This window comes from Elephas maximus, chromosome 2 (genome assembly GCF_024166365.1).
Source record: "Elephas maximus indicus isolate mEleMax1 chromosome 2, mEleMax1 primary haplotype, whole genome shotgun sequence".
Classification (NCBI taxonomy): Eukaryota; Metazoa; Chordata; class Mammalia; order Proboscidea; family Elephantidae; genus Elephas; species Elephas maximus.
Window position 1 is genome coordinate 154,686,649 of NC_064820.1, and position 16,294 is coordinate 154,702,942.

Genomic DNA, 16,294 nt, shown 5'->3' on the forward strand with positions numbered 1-16,294 from the left:
CTACAAACATTTTGAGTTTTTTTTAATGCATATTATCAAGTTTACTTCTAAAACATCTAAATTTACCTCCCACTTCCCAGAACTTTGTGAATCCTTTGAGGGTTGTGAAAAATATATTTACTCTCTCAAAGTCTGAAGATTAAAAAAGTTTGTGTAGTTACTGGACTTTTTTGTGTTTGGTTAAAATCCATGGGCTACTTCTTGATGCTAATTATTATGCAAGAAGTAATCTAAAGAACTGGCTAGCATTTTAGTGTAAGTTTTCTCAGATTAGTAAGTTACTCTAAGTATTCCTGAATAAGAAAGCTATGAAACATTGCAATGAAGATACATTTGTAGTAGTAGTTGTTGTTAGTTGCCATCAAGCCAGCTCTGACTCATGGCAATCCCATTTAAAACAGAAGGAAACATTGCCAGGTCCTGCATCATCTTCATGATAATTAGTATGCTTGCATCCATTGTAGTGGTCACTGTAATTTGAGTGCCTTCCCTCATCTTCCAGCACTGTATCAGAAAATATTCTGTTATAATCCATACAGCTTTCACTGGCTGGTTTTTGGAAGTAGTTTGCCAGGCATTTATTCCTAGTCTGTCTTAGTCTGGAAGCTTCACTGAAACTTGTCCACCATGGGCCACCCTGTTCGTATTTGAAATACCAGTGGCATAACTTCCACCACCATAGCAACATGCAAGTCACCACACTATGACAAACTGACAGATGGGTGGCGGGAGGGTTCATTTACAGTTACTAAAATATTTCCTTCTAGTGGCTATTTCTAAAATCAAAGCTAAAATGAACTTAGAAATAATGGTAAAGTAGCACCTTCTGGACTTCAGTCTCACTTTTTGTCTTCTCATCTTTCTTACATATTTGCATGGTCAGGCTGTATTTGCTCGTTTTAGATTTTCCAGTTGCATCGGTACTCATTCAATAAACATTGAAAAATATTTTTGAGTGTCTACTCTGTGAAAGATACTGTTCTAGAGATTGAGAACACCGCGGTGAATTTGGTTGTCACAGACATAGTTTATGGACAAGAATCTGCTGTATACAAAATTAATGAGCAAAATCTCTTCCCAGATTTATCATATTTGCCAAGCCCATTTGAACAGGCGTAAGACTAGCTGTTGAGCGGTAGTTTTTTTTTTTTTTTTTTTTGCAAGGGAACTGAAATGTTTCCCCAGGTTATAAAGGGTAGATTTATGTGAAGAAACTTGGTTCTGTATAGTTTGGGACTGGAGCCCAGAGCTCCAAGCTCCCTGGCCGTTATTGTCTGTTCAGTTACCACTTTCCTTTGTTCTTCAAGCCCGTCATTGTTCTTAGGAAGAAGTACACTCATCCCTCTGTACACTATTCACAGTGCACTGAACTGAAAATGGGCAAAGGAGACGACTAGTGCAAAAATTGAAAAGTGGCAGAAAAAGAGGCTTAGCTTTAAAAATCATCATATGAGTTTCTCCTAGAAAATAAGTAACTTTATGATACAAGGGTCATTGTACAGAAAGCTTTGGATCATTTTTAGCTTCTCATTGAAAATCAAATAACAGGAGTTTAACTTGTATTCTTTCAGAAGAAATAGGCTTAGGAATGGAAATAGCTATAAAACTGACTCTTCAATTTACCAAGAATGAGTTGCAGTAACAGTTTAGGACTCTGAGTGTCGCTGTTCACCAATCAGGAGGAAGCAACCAGGAATTTAATTCAAACCACAAGATTTCTGCAGCATAAAACACTGGTTCTGGAGCTTTACAGAAGCTTCAGCCTGGACTCCTGAGAGTCCCAACACCCAAAGGTGAAAGCGCATTATCTTGGACCCCGAAGATCCTGGGGCTCCTCCAGCCTCCATAGAGGGAAAACCGAAGCGTAGACTATTCCGCGGCTGGGCTGTCATGGCGGCCCCCCACTATCGCCCAGGCTGCAGCAGGCAGGTCTGGATCTGCGTTCTCCTGGGGGCCCTGTGGGAAATTCGGGCCGAAACGATCCGCTACTCGGTGCTTGAGGAACTGGACAAAGGCTCTTTCGTGGGCAACATCGCCAAGGACCTGGGGCTGGAGCCCCGGGAGCTGGCGGAGCGCGGAGTCCGCATCGTCTCCAGAGGTAGGACGCAGCTCTTTGCTCTGAACACGCGAAGCGGCAGCTTGGTCACGGCGGGCAGGATAGACCGGGAGGAGCTTTGTGATAGATCTCTGAAGTGTGTAGCAAACCTGGAGATTCTCCTAGAGGACAAAGTGAAGATTTTTGGAGTAGAAGTGGAAATAATCGATGTTAATGATAACTCGCCCAGCTTTGAAACAGAGGAAAGAGAAATAAAAGTGGCTGAAAGTGAAAATCCTGGGACAAGATTTCCTCTTCCTGAAGCTTTTGATCCGGACGTAGGGGTAAACTCCCTGCAGGGTTACCAGCTAAACGCGAACAGTCACTTCTCCCTGGACGTGCAAAGCGGAGCCGATGGGATTAAGTACCCAGAGCTGGTGCTAGAGCGCTCCCTGGACCGCGAGGAAGAAGCGGTGCACCACCTCGTCCTCACCGCCTCTGACGGGGGCAACCCGGTTCGCTCTGGCACTGCCAGGATTCATGTGAAACTTATCGATACCAACGACAATGCCCCCATATTCGGTCAATCTGAGTACCACGTGAGTGTTCGGGAGAACGTACCAGTAGGCACGCGGCTACTCACTGTAAAAGCCACTGATCCAGATGAAGGAGCCAATGGAGAAGTGACATATTCTTTCCGCAAAGTGAGAGAGAAAATATCCCAGCTCTTCCAGCTGAATTCTCTGACCGGGGACATAGCAATACTGGGGGATCTAGATTACGAGGACTCTGGATTCTATGACATAGATGTAGAAGCCCATGATGGACCTGGTCTCCGAGCCAGAAGTAAAGTACTGGTGACAGTTCTGGATGTAAATGACAATGCTCCAGAAGTCACCGTTACATCACTCACTAGCTCAATCCAAGAAACTTCTTCCCCAGGCACAGTTATTGCACTTTTCAATGTGCATGATGGTGACTCAGGAGAGAATGGCCTTGTAACATGTTCAGTTCCAGATAACCTGCCATTCACACTTGAAAAGACCTATGGAAATTATTATCGGTTGTTGACGCATGGAACTCTGGACAGGGAAGAAGTCTCAGAATACAACATCACGGTAACTGCCACTGACCAGGGAACTCCACCGCTGTCTACAGAAACTCGTATCTCACTGCAAGTGTTAGACATCAATGACAATCCACCCACTTTCGCTCATGCCTCCTACTCGGCCTACATTCCTGAAAACAACCCCAGAGGTGCCTCATTCTTCTCCTTGACTGCCCAGGATCCCGACAGTGGTGAGAACGCCCGAGTCACTTACTCTCTGGCCGAGGACACCCTCCAGGGAACACCTCTGTCTTCCTACATCTCCATCAACTCAGACACTGGGGTCCTATATGCCCTTCACTCCTTCGACTATGAGCAGTTTCGGAACTTACAACTACAGGTGACTGCCAGCGACAGCGGGGACCCGCCACTCAGCAGCAATGTGTCACTGAGCCTGTTCGTGCTGGACCAGAACGATAATGCGCCTGAGATCCTGTACCCGGCTTTTCCCACAGACGGATCCACTGGAGTGGAGCTTGCCCCCCGCTCTGCTGAGCCTGGCTACTTGGTGACCAAGGTGGTGGCTGTGGACCGCGACTCTGGACAGAACGCCTGGCTGTCCTACCGCCTGCTCAAGGCCAGCGAGCCAGGGCTCTTCGCGGTGGGGGTGCACACGGGTGAGGTGCGCACTGCGCGGGCCCTGCAGGACAGAGACGCGCTCAAGCAGAGCCTCGTCGTGGCAGTGCAGGACCACGGTCAGCCCCCCCTCTCGGCCACTGTCACACTCACCGTGGCCGTGGCCGACAGCATCCCCGATGTTCTTGCCGACCTGGGCAGCATCAAGACGCCCGCTGACCCGGACAACTCAGGCCTCACGCTGTACCTGGTGGTGGCTGTGGCCGCCGTCTCCTGCGTCTTCCTCGCCTTTGTCATCGTGCTGTTGGCGCTCAGGCTGCGGCGCTGGCACACCTCGCGTCTGCTCCAGGCTTCAGGCAGCGGATTGACGGCTGTGTCTGCCTCTCACTTTGTGGGCGTGGACGGTGTGCGGGCTTTCCTGCAGACCTATTCCCACGAGGTCTCCCTCACTGCGGACTCGCGGAAGAGCCACCTGATCTTCCCCCAGCCCAACTACGCTGATACTCTCATTAGAGCAGAGAGCTGTGAGAAAAGCGAACCTCTTCTGATAACTCAGGATTTACTTGAAACAAAAGGAGACCCCAATCAGGTGAGTTGATCTTACAATAGATCTTACTGACATTCAAATATAGGCACAAAACTGTGATAAATATGCCTCCGGTGTGTAAAATATGTGTCAAATACAGGCACCTCTTTAAAAAAAAAAAATTCTATTGCCTCACAGGGGAGGGGCAGGAGATCCTACAATAATCAGTAGCAACAATTTTTACTACACAAAGAAGTTATTTTCCTAGTAGTTATTCTTTATAATCTCCATTCAGTGTTAGTTTCAGCAGCGATTTCTTAATTTCATACCTTTAAACCACCTCACTCTTTAAATACCATTTTCCTTTTGTCATTACTAAAATGATAAATTAGAACCATTAGATAGAAGACAATCGTGTAAATTTGTATTTAAAGATTCTTTCTTAGGAAGTTGTTCTTGAACCTGGACTATTTTAACACTCAAATAACATGCATTGCTTGAAGTTTTCTTTCTTCGAAAGGGTACTTTCCATTATAATTTTTAAAAAGGAAGTATTAATTTATGAGTGGTGCAGAAAATATCTAACCTTTAGATGTAACTATAACAGGGATGTTTTCTCAATTAGACTGGTGTATTTCAGAGATTTTGTTGTTGCTGTTTATAAGATGCACCAGCAACGGCTATCTGTGATTCCTTTGGTGCTCTTCCATGGTTATCAAAAATATTGCTTAGTTTATTTCACTCGTATCTAAGTAGGTTGTAGGAATGATTTTAATATCTAAATTACCTATAATAGAACGACTATTGAGACACTTCTTGATTTCTAAGGAAAATAAAACTTTTTGAAGCCTTTTCTTTTTCCCTCATGAGATCTGCCTGAAAATTCTGAGTTGCTTGGACTCTGGACTGTTGTGATCCATGCTGCCTAATAAGTAGGCCTCATCTCTGTCCCTGCAAATTGCTTTTTTCAGATAACTGTCATTGTGTGGCATTGGGATGATCTGAAATGGGAGGAAATATTTTATGTGCAAGGGATCGGCAATGCTTTTGTTTCTTGTGCCTTCATTTTGTTCTGAGTCAATATAGAATTCACGAAATGTCTAGGTATACACAAATTAGTGACTTTTGGATAGCTGGAAGTTATAGCTATAGATTGTGAAATATGCCTCAATTTAACTTAGCAAGAGGAGTTTTCATTTCTGCATGGTTTCATCTTTGTGGGAAGTTGTGGTACAATGCCCATTGCTGTTCAGTCAATTCCAACTCTTAGTGACCGTGTAAGACAGAGTGGAACTGCCCCATAGGGTTTCCAAGGCAGTAATCTTTACAAGAGCAGATTGCCAAGTCTTTTTTCCCTCAAAGCAGCTGGTGGGTTCGAACCACCAACCTTTGGGTTAGCAGCTGAGTGCTTAACCACTGTGCTACTAGGACTCCTTTGCGGTACAATACATGGAATAAATAGGAACATGACAGTATACAATTAGCTGACATAGTGAGAAGAAAGAAGAGAAAACACAAATGAATATAGACAAATCCTATCTGAAGAAAGATTGTTAAAGATAAAAAGGCTCTAGAAATGTTTTGGAAATGTTCAGTTGGCCTGAAATGTTGTCAAACATACACAGATGCTGGTAACAGGAATACCCTTCCAGAATCAGAGAGGGACATATTTTTAAATACCTAAGAGAACAGTGAATTATATATTATCTAATATCACATGGAAGAATATGTTTTGTTTAAATGGAAACTGGTTTTCTTTTAAAAGTAATATTTCTGGTTAAATAAATTACTGTATATCATATAAGGACTACTACTACACAGCTATAAGAAATAAATGAAAAGCTTTATGTACTGAAGTGAGATGGTCTTCAAGATATAAAGAGTGAGAAAAGCAAGGTGCATAACATGGTGTATAGTATACTTCCGTTTGTGCAAAAAAAGGAGGAAAACATTCATAAAGATGTGATGGACTATGGGCAACATATTTCTGGAAGGATACACAGGAAAGGTAACAGTGGTTTCTCCTGTGAGAAACGTGTTGTTGAAAGGAGAGATGAGAAGGAGATCTTATATAATGTGCCATTTGTGCCTTTTTGAATCTGGAACGATGTGAATATGGTGGTACCTATTTAAAAACAAATATTCTTTGTAAATCCAAAAAGAGGAAAAATTTTTCCTTGTAATTCACTGGTGCAGTTTCCGGGAAAGCCTCTGGGCGTCGCTGTAGGTCAAAGGAAGAGTAAATATCAGAGACGAGTTGGAAACCTCTTAAAGGGTAATTTCCTGTTCAAACACACCACACGGAGGACAGTACAGGTTCGGATACAGGAAAACAAAAGCAGGAGAAGTGACCCTACCCTGGATTCTGCCATCCACGGGAGGCTTACTCTTTCTCTCGGACCCAAGAGCCGCTTGGCGGCGAAGAAGACAAAGGATGAGAAGGAGCGCAGGGCGGCGGCAGGTACTGGTGCCTTTCCTATTGTCTTTGTTCAGCGGGGCTCTCCCGGACCAGATCCGCTATTCAATTCCTGAGGAGCTGGCCAAGAACACGGTGGTGGGGAACCTCGCCAAGGACCTGGAGCTCCGTGTCCGGGACTTGCCGGCCCGGAAGCTGCGAGTTAGCGGAGAGAAGGAATATTTTACTGTAAACCCAGAGAGCGGAGACTTACTTGTAAGTGGCAGAATAGACCGAGAGCAGATTTGCAGCAAGAAGCCTCTGTGTGTTCTGGATTTTGATGCTGTCGCTGAAAACCCACTAAATATTTTCCACGTAGCAGTAATTGTGCAGGATATAAATGACAACACTCCGCTATTCAAACAGAGTAGTACTGATTTAAAAATTAGCGAATCCACTCAGCCAGGTACAACATTTCCACTAGACCCAGCTCTGGATTCAGACGCTGGGCCTAATTCACTGCAAAGATACCACCTTAATGATAATGAATGCTTTGATCTCTCAGAGAAACAGACTCCAGATGGACGTAAATACCCTGAGTTAATTCTGAAACATTCTCTGGACAGAGAAGAGCAGAATTTCCATCAACTGCTCCTCACAGCTGTGGACGGTGGGAACCCACCCCAAAGTGGCACCACCCTGATCCGAATTCAAGTCATTGATGCCAACGACAACCCCCCGGTGTTCAGCCAGGACTCTTACAGGGTCAGCCTGCGGGAGGACGTGTCCCCGGGCACTTCGGTACTTAGAGTAACAGCTACCGACCGGGATGAGGGCGTCAACGCTGAAATCACCTACTCCTTTTATAATGTGGACGAACAAGTGGTACACTTTTTCACCTTAGATGAAAGAACAGGAGAAATCGTGACAAAAGATTACTTGGATTTTGAAGTTGCCAATACTTACACTCTGAGTATAGAAGCAAAAGATCCTGGAGATCTAGCAGCCCATTGCAGTATCCAAATAGACATTCTTGATGAGAACGATTGTGCACCTGAAGTGATCGTGACTTCATTATTTACTCCCCTACCAGAAGATTCACCTCGAGGAACAGTGATCGCCTTGATCAAAACGAGAGACAGAGACTCTGGAGAAAATGGAGAAGTTTACTGCCGCGTCTTTGGAAATGGCGAGTTTATATTGAAATCATCCTCGAAGAACTATTACAAATTAGTGACAGATGGCGCCCTGGACCGCGAGCAGATCCCAGAGTACAACATCACCATCACTGCCACGGACAGGGGCAAGCCACCCCTCTCCTCCAGCACAAGCATCACCCTGCACATCGCGGATATAAATGACAATGCTCCGGTTTTCCAACAGTCCGCCTACGTGGTCCACATGGCTGAGAACAACCCGCCTGGCGCCTCCATCGCGCAGGTCAGCGCCTCCGACCCGGACTTGGGGCCCAGTGGCCAAGTGTTCTACTCCATCGTGGCCAGCGACCTGGAACCGCGAGCGCTGTCGTCCTACGTGTCTGTGAACGCACAGAGTGGGGTGCTGTTCGCGCAGCGGGCCTTCGACCACGAGCAGCTGCGCGCCTTCGAGCTGACGCTGCAGGCGCGTGACCAGGGCTCGCCTGCGCTCAGCGCCAAAGTGAGCCTGCGCGTGCTGGTGGACGACCGCAATGACAACGCGCCCAGGGTGCTGTACCCAACGCTGGGACCCGATGGCTCAGCGCTCTTCGACACCGTGCCTCGCGCTGCGCAGCCAGGCTACCTTGTCACCAAGGTGGTGGCGGTGGACGCAGACTCCGGACACAACGCCTGGCTGTCTTACCACGTGCTGCAAGCCAGCGAGCCGGGTCTCTTCAGCCTGGGGCTGCGCACGGGCGAGGTGCGTACTGCACGAGTCTTGGGCGACAGAGACGCGTCCCGCCAGCGCCTGCTGGTCTCTGTGCGAGACGGGGGGCAGCCTCCTCTCTCAGCCACTGCCACGCTGCTCCTGGTTTTCGCAGACAGTCTGCAGGAGGCGCTGCCAGACCTCAGCGACCGCCCGGCGCAGTCCGACCCACAAGCGGAGCTGCAGTTTTATCTGGTGGTGGCCTTGGCCTTGATCTCCGTGCTCTTTCTCCTCGCGGTGACTCTGGCCATTGCCCTGCGTCTGAGACACTCCTCCAGCCCCGCCGCCTGGGGCTGCTTTCAGCCTGGTCTTTGCTCCAAGTCTGGACCTGGGATTCCCCCAAACTACAGTGAGGGAACATTGCCCCATTCCTACAATGTGTGTATTGCCTCGCAATCGGCTAAGGCAGAATTTAATTTTCTCAACGTGACTCAGGAATCGGCTCCCAGTCGGGATCTCCTCTGCGATGATGCCTCTTGGGTTCCTAGTGCAAATCCTGGAGACATTGGAATCCCATTTAACTCAGATACTATTTTAAAGGTGAGTTTTACTTATTTTAATTATTTCCACCTTATGTTTTTTTTTTTTTTAATGTTTTAATGTTTCTTAAATCACCTAACAGGTAGAGGTTTCCAGGTCATATTTTGTTATCTTGTGGGCAGATTTGGACAGTTTTCTGCCCTAACTATCTTAATCTCGTCTAACCAACTTTTAGATGTGGTTTATCTATCTGAGGTGTCGGATTTGTTTGTCCATAATTACAGGCATTTATCACGTGAGATAATTCTTTTTCTTCCTCATCTTTACATTACATTCTTTTCCTCCGAAGATTTATTACTATTGGGACCTTGAGTAATTGCTTTTACCTTTAGGGTCTTTATTACTCAAATTTTAGTTTTTCTTCCTCTTAGAATCATAGTACTTCAGACTGTGATGACTCCTCATATTACTAGTTTGGAGAAACAGGGAGCCAAAGGAAGAGTTTTATCCAAATTGTCAACCACAGGGCATGGGTAGAACTTGTTTCCGCCGACGTGAAGACCAGTAGGCTATGTATCTTTACAATCAAAGTGTCTATGTACAATGTAACTATAAAAAGGATAGGGAAAGCTTGAGGTCTGAGGAGTCTGCTATGAAGGTCACATTTAATCAATGTTCAAAATAACTTTCTCATGCATATTAATGAATTGCTCTTGAAAAATATTGTTTAATTGAGAAAATTTTGCAACATATACTGACATTTTATACCAAATAGTACTGAAAGCTTTATTTCTTTTGGAAGCCTCCAATTATAGAATATCTTCCCTTTCCTTATTTTCTTCTGAAAGTGTCATTAAGTAAAAATTGCTTCTGTCACTTGGTAGACTCTCTGAAATATTCATTTTTTTATCATAGGGTTTTTCTTTTTCTACTACCATATTGAGGTGATAAGATTAAATATCTGTCTCAACATAGAAAGACCACTCACTGCCTGCTTGATAATAAGTATCTGGGTATGTTTTCCTGCACCTGTGATGAACTAAAGTCATTTCCTCCACAGTCACTATACTGATTTCCACTAACAGTCTATTGTAAAATCCCTAACAGTGTTTGAACAGATAATAGAAGATAGAAATGATGCATAGAAAAGCCAACTGAAACTCTCAGTCTGATGTAGTGCAGCTCATTTTTTTATTGTGCAATCTGGAAACTTTCTCATAAACCTCACAAGTAACAAAATGGCCTCTTTATTCTTTCTGCATATGAAAGCTAATACAACATTTACATGAGCCAGTAGGTCCTTTGCAAATGTGCGTTGAGAGCTGCGTTTGTTTCCTTGCCGTTATTATGTACAAATGAATGTGTTTTCATAAAGGTATCCTAACAAAAAGGAGAAATATTGAGGTCTAAAAAAAAAAACAGAATTGCAATGTCCTAAATTGTTAATAAAATGATCTCTTTAACAGATTCCGTATAGGTAGGAGGTAAATAAAGCACATAGGCTCAATGGCACATGAAATAAAACTTTTCTGAGGAATTAAAGAAGAATCTAATAATTATATCAATCTCAGGAGCTTGTGGAAGTTTTTCTTTATTTCTGAATTAAAACTTAAATATCATTAACAATGTCACGAGGTACTACATTAAGAATATAGCAAAGTTATATTGAAAATAAAAATACAATCAAATTAATGAGGAATAAAAACACAATTGGTGCAGTAACTGGTTAGGACTCTGAGCGTCGCTGTTCACCAGACTGGGGAAAACGCTGCTGCAGACCCGACTTTCGGCTCCTTCCGCACTGATCACCCCCAGATCAGACGAGCTGCTAGGAAAGCCGCTCACCCGCGCCCCACTCCGATATCCGCCAAGGAGTGTGTTCGCCTCGACTCTAGATAAATAAGGAAACAGCAGGCAGGAATCAGGACTAAGAAAGACAGGCGAGAGAAAGCAATGGTGGATCCGCTAAGGCGCAGGAGCTGCAGAGAGCCGCTCCTACTCTTTATTCTCCTGGGGAAGCTCTGGGGGACCGGGACCGGGGCCGGGGCCGGGGCCGGGGCCGGGGCCGGGCAGATACGCTATTCGGTGCTTGAGGAGCGGGACAAAGGCTCCTTCGTGGGGAATATCGCCAAAGACCTGGGACTCAAGCCCCGGGAGATGACGGAGCGCGGAGTCCGCATCGTCTCCAGAGGTAAGACGCAATTGTTCTCTCTGAGCCCGGGAAGCGGCAGCTTGATCACAGCGGGCAGGATAGACCGGGAGGAGCTCTGCGCTCAGACCTCGCCGTGTCTGGTGAGCTTTAACATCCTGGTTGAGAATAAAATGAAAATTTATGGAGTAGAAGTAGAAATTATCGATATTAATGATAACTTCCCACGCTTCCGGGATGAGGAATTAAAAGTCAAAATTAATGAAAATGCAGCTGTGGGAACGCGGTTAGTACTTCCCTTCGCACGAGATCCGGACGTGGGTGTGAACTCTCTCCAGAGTTACCAGCTCAGCGACAATACACACTTCTCTCTGGACGTGAAAAGCGGACCTGATAAGCAAAGATACCCCGAGCTGGTGATGGATCTGCCCCTGGACCGCGAGAAAGAGGCTGTTCACGACCTCCTCCTCACAGCTGTAGATGGCGGAGACCCCATCCTCTCTGGTACCACGCACATCCGCGTACTGGTCCTCGACGCAAACGATAACGCGCCCCTGTTCACTAGACCAGAGTACAGAGTGAGCGTCCCAGAAGACATACCTGTGGGCACTCGGCTGCTCACCCTAACCGCTACGGACCCAGACGAGGGACTAAATGGGAAATTGACCTACTCTTTTCGCAATGAAGACGACAAAATTTCAGAGACTTTCGAACTTGATTCCAGCCTGGGGCAAATCTCAACTCTGCAATCCTTGGACTATGAAGAATCCAGCTTCTACCTAATAGAAGTGGAAGCTCAGGATGGAGGTGCTCTTCTTGCCAGCGCTACGGTGCTGGTCACAGTACAGGACGTGAATGACAATACCCCGGAGGTGATCCTCACCTCTCTCACCAGTTCCGTCTCTGAAGACTGTCTTCCCGGAACCGTAATCGCCCTGTTTAGCGTACATGATAGTGATTCTGGAGAGAATGGGGAGATTGCATGTTCTATCCCCATGAACCTGCCCTTTAAGTTGGAGAAGTCTGTTGATAATTACTATCACTTACTGACAACGAAAACCCTGGACAGGGAAGAGACCTCCGGTTATAACATCACAGTAACGGTCACTGACCGCGGAACCCCACCCCTGTCTACAGAAACTCATATCTCACTGAAAGTGGCAGACGTCAACGACAACCCGCCCGCCTTCCCTCACACCTCATACTCCACCTACATCCCGGAAAACAATTCGAAAGGCGTCTCCATTTTCTCCATGAGCGCCCACGACCCCGACAGCGGAGAAAACGCCAGGGTCACTTACTCCCTGAACGAAGACACCCTCCAGGGGGTGCCTCTGTCCTCCTATGTCTCCATCAATTCCGATACAGGCGTAGTGTATGCGCTGCGCTCTTTCGACTATGAGCAGTTCCGAGACCTGCAGCTGTGGGTGACAGCCAGCGACAGCGGGAACCCTCCACTCAGCAGCAATGTGTCATTGAGCCTCTTTGTGCTAGACCGGAATGATAACGTGCCAGAGATCCTGTACCCCGCCCTTCCTACTGACGGCTCCACCGGCGTGGAGCTGGCACCTCGCTCTGCAGATCCTGGCTACCTGGTGACCAAAGTGGTGGCAGTAGACCGTGACTCAGGGCAGAACGCCTGGCTGTCCTACCGCCTGCTCAAGGCCAGCGAGCCAGGGCTCTTCGCGGTGGGGGTGCACACGGGCGAGGTGCGCACTGCGCGGGCCCTGCAGGACAGAGACGCACTGAAGCAGAGCCTGGTGGTGGCAGTCCAGGACCACGGTCAGCCCCCTCTCTCCACCACCGTCACACTCACTGTAGCCGTGGCCGACAACATCCCGGATGTCCTGGCCGACCTGGAGAGCATCAAGACGTCCTCAGACCCTGATGATTCGGGCCTCACGCTGTACCTGGTTGTGGCTTTGGCCGCGGTCTCCTGCGTCTTCCTCGCCTTTGTCATCGTGTTGTTGGCACTCAGGCTGAGGCGCTGGCACACATCGCGTCTGTTGCAAGCTTCAAGCGGCGTGTTGCCGAGCCTGCCCCCCTCGCACTTTATGGGCGTGGAAGGGGTGCAGGCCTTCCTGCAGACCTACTCCCACGAGGTCTCCCTCACCGCGGATTCCGGAAAGAGTCATATTATCTTCCCTCAACCCAACTACGCGGATACTCTCATTAGTGCAGAGAGTTGTGAGAAAAGCGAGCCTCTTCTTATGCCTGATCAGATAAATGCAAACAAAGAAGAACCGGAAGTCTTTCAGGTTAGTTTTCTTTTTCATTAGGGATGAATGGAGCATTTGTTTTCTCATTTTTCCCTCGCTTTCAAGTTCCCTTAATTACATAAACAGTAAATCATGACTTTCTTTCTTTAGAGATTAATCTATAGTTGATGATTTCTCCAGGGTTTTCAAGCCATTTTGGGGGTTTAAAGTCTACTTTTTTCAAGATGTCCATATTTTAGAGACTCTAAACTGATATAAATAGTTGTTTGTTGTTAGATTCCCTTGAGTTGGTTCCGACTCATAGCGACCCTGTGTAAAACAGAAGGAAACACTGCGGTCCCGTGCTATCCTCACAATTCTTGCTATGTTTGAGCTCACCATTGCAACCACTGTCAGTCCATCTCAGTGTCAATCCATCTCGTTGAGGATCTTCCTCTTTTTTGCTGACCCTCTGCTAAGCGTGCCGTCCTTCTCCAGGGACTGGTCCCTCCTGATAAAATGTCCAAAATACCTGAGATAAGCCTCCCTGTCCTCGCTTCTAAGGAGCATTCTGGCTAACTTCTTCCAAGACGGACTCGTTTGCTCTTCTGGCAGTCCATGGTATATTTAGTATTCTTCACAGACACTATAATTCAAATGCATCAATTCTCCTTCAGTCTTCCTTATTCATCATTCAACTTTCACATGCATGTAAGAAGATTGAAAATACAGTGGGTTGGGTCAGGCACACCTTAGTCCTCAAGGTGATGTCTTTCTCTGCTTTTTAACACTTTAAAGAGGTCTTTTGCAGCAGATTTGTCCAAAGCAATACACGTTTGATTTCTTGACTGCTTCCATGAGCAATGATCGTGGATCTAAGTAAAGTGATATCCTTGACAACTTCAGTATTTCTCCATTTATGATGTTGCTTATTGGTTCAATTGTGAGGCTTTTTTGTTTTCTCTATGTTAAAGTGTAATCCATGCCAAAGGCTATAGCCTTTCATCTTCATCAGTAAGCCTTTCAGCAAGCAAGGTTGTGTCATCTGCAGATCGCAGGGTGTTTCTGAATCTTCCTCCAATCCTGATGTCGAGTTCTTCATATAGTCCAGCTTCTCAGATTATTTGCTTAGCATACAGGTCAAATAAGTATGGTGAAAGGATACAACCCTGAAGCACATCTTTCCTGATTTTAAACCATGCAGCATCCCCTTGTTCTGTTCGAACAACTGCCATTTGATCTATGTACAGGTTCCACATGAGCACAATTAAGTGTTCTGGAATTCTGATTTTCACAAAGTTATCCATATTTTGTTATGATCCACACAGTCGAATGCCTTTGCATAGTCAATAAAACACAGGTAAACATCTTTCTGGTGTTCCCTGCTTTCAGCCAAGATCCATCTGACATCAGCAATGATATCCCTCATTGTAAGTTCTTTTCTTAATCTGGCCTGAATCTGTGTCAGTTCCCTGTCGATGTACTGCTGCAACCGTTTTTGAAGGATCTTCAGCATAATTTTACTTGTGTGTGATATAAATCTTATTGTTCAATGATTTCCTCATTCCATTGGATCGCCTTTGGAATGAGCATGTATATGAGGTGGATCTCTTCCAGTTGGTTGGCCAGGAGGCTGTCTTCCAAATTTCTTGGCACAGACGAGTGAGAGCGCTTCCAGCATTTCATCCATTTGTTGAAACATCTCAATTGGTAGTCCGTCAATTCCTGGAAACTTTTTTTCTTTTCACCAATGCCCTCAACGGAGCTTGGACTTCTTCCTTCAGTACCATTTGTTCTTGACCGTATGCTACCTCCTGAAACAAATGCTGATGAATTCTTTTTGGTACAATGATGCTCCCTGTGTCATTCAATTTTTTGTCCATAAAAATCTTTCAATATAGTAAGCTGAGGCTTTAATTTTTTCATCAGTTCTTTCGGCTTGAGAAATGCTGAACATATTCTTTCCTTTTGGTTTTCTAACTCTGGACTTTACCCATTTCATTATAATACTTCGCTTTGTCTTCTCAAGATGTCCTTTGAAATCTTTTGTTCAGCTCTTCTACTTCATCATTTCTTCCACTTGCTTTACTTATTCTACGTTCAATAGCAAGTTTCAGAGTCTCTTCTAACATCCACTTTGGTCTTTTCTTTCCCATCTTTTTAATGACCTTTTGCTTTCTTCATGAATGATGTCCTTGATGTCTTCCCACAACTCACCTGGTCTTTGGTCATTAGTGTCCAGTGTGTCAAATCTGTTCTTGAAATGGTCTCTAAATTCAGGTGAGATATACTCAAGGTCATACTTGGACCCTTGTGGGCTTGTTTTAATTTTCTTCAGCTTCACTTTGAACTTGCATATGAGCAATTGATAGTCTGTTCAACAGTCAGCCCCTGGTCTTGTTGTGACTGATGATATTGAGCTTCTCCATTGCCTCTTTCCACAGATGTGGTCAATTTGATTTCTGTGTATTTCATCCAGTGAGGCCCACATGTATAGTCACCATTTATGGTGTTGAAGAAGATATTTGCAATGGATACATCGTTGGTCTTGCAAAATTCTGTCATGCTCTCTCCCATGTCATTTCTGTCACCAAGGCCACATTTTCCAACTATTGATTCTTCTTCTTGGATCCTGACTCACAGCGACTTCATGGCAGTGGGTTTTTTTTTTTTTTAGTTTATTAAAATATATTTCAAACTTTGTACTTTCAACAGCTTGAACGCTGGCAGCAACGTATAAATAAGTAAGGGAAGATGGTAATAGAACATTACTAATGAAATGGCCAACTATCTTACTTGACCACGTGAAAGGTTTATTGACAGACTTGGGACCTAAAACTATTTGATTTTTATTTTTTACACATTTATTTAAAGGGGATCCAATTTTGTATGTTAATGGCAATTCCAATCTAAATGGAAAATATT

At 45.4% G+C, this 16,294-nt stretch overlaps 1 protein-coding gene across 7 annotated transcripts in view; it reads left to right on the forward strand.

Annotated features, from left to right (window-relative positions):
* LOC126070084 (protocadherin gamma-C4) overlaps positions 1-16,294 on the forward strand; it is a 166,448-nt gene that overhangs the window by 14,251 nt on the left and 135,903 nt on the right. Inside the window, exons 1-2 of one of the 7 annotated variants that reach the window (XM_049873906.1) lie at positions 4,318-9,082; positions 10,489-10,978. The exons of 3 other annotated variants lie outside the window; for them this stretch is intronic. In XM_049873906.1, the coding sequence (XP_049729863.1) occupies positions 6,680-9,082; positions 10,489-10,503 (2,418 nt within the window). In that variant the 5' untranslated portion in view covers positions 4,318-6,679 and the 3' untranslated portion in view covers positions 10,504-10,978. 3 more of the 7 variants (XM_049873899.1, XM_049873901.1, XM_049873885.1) reach the window with 3 other exon arrangements.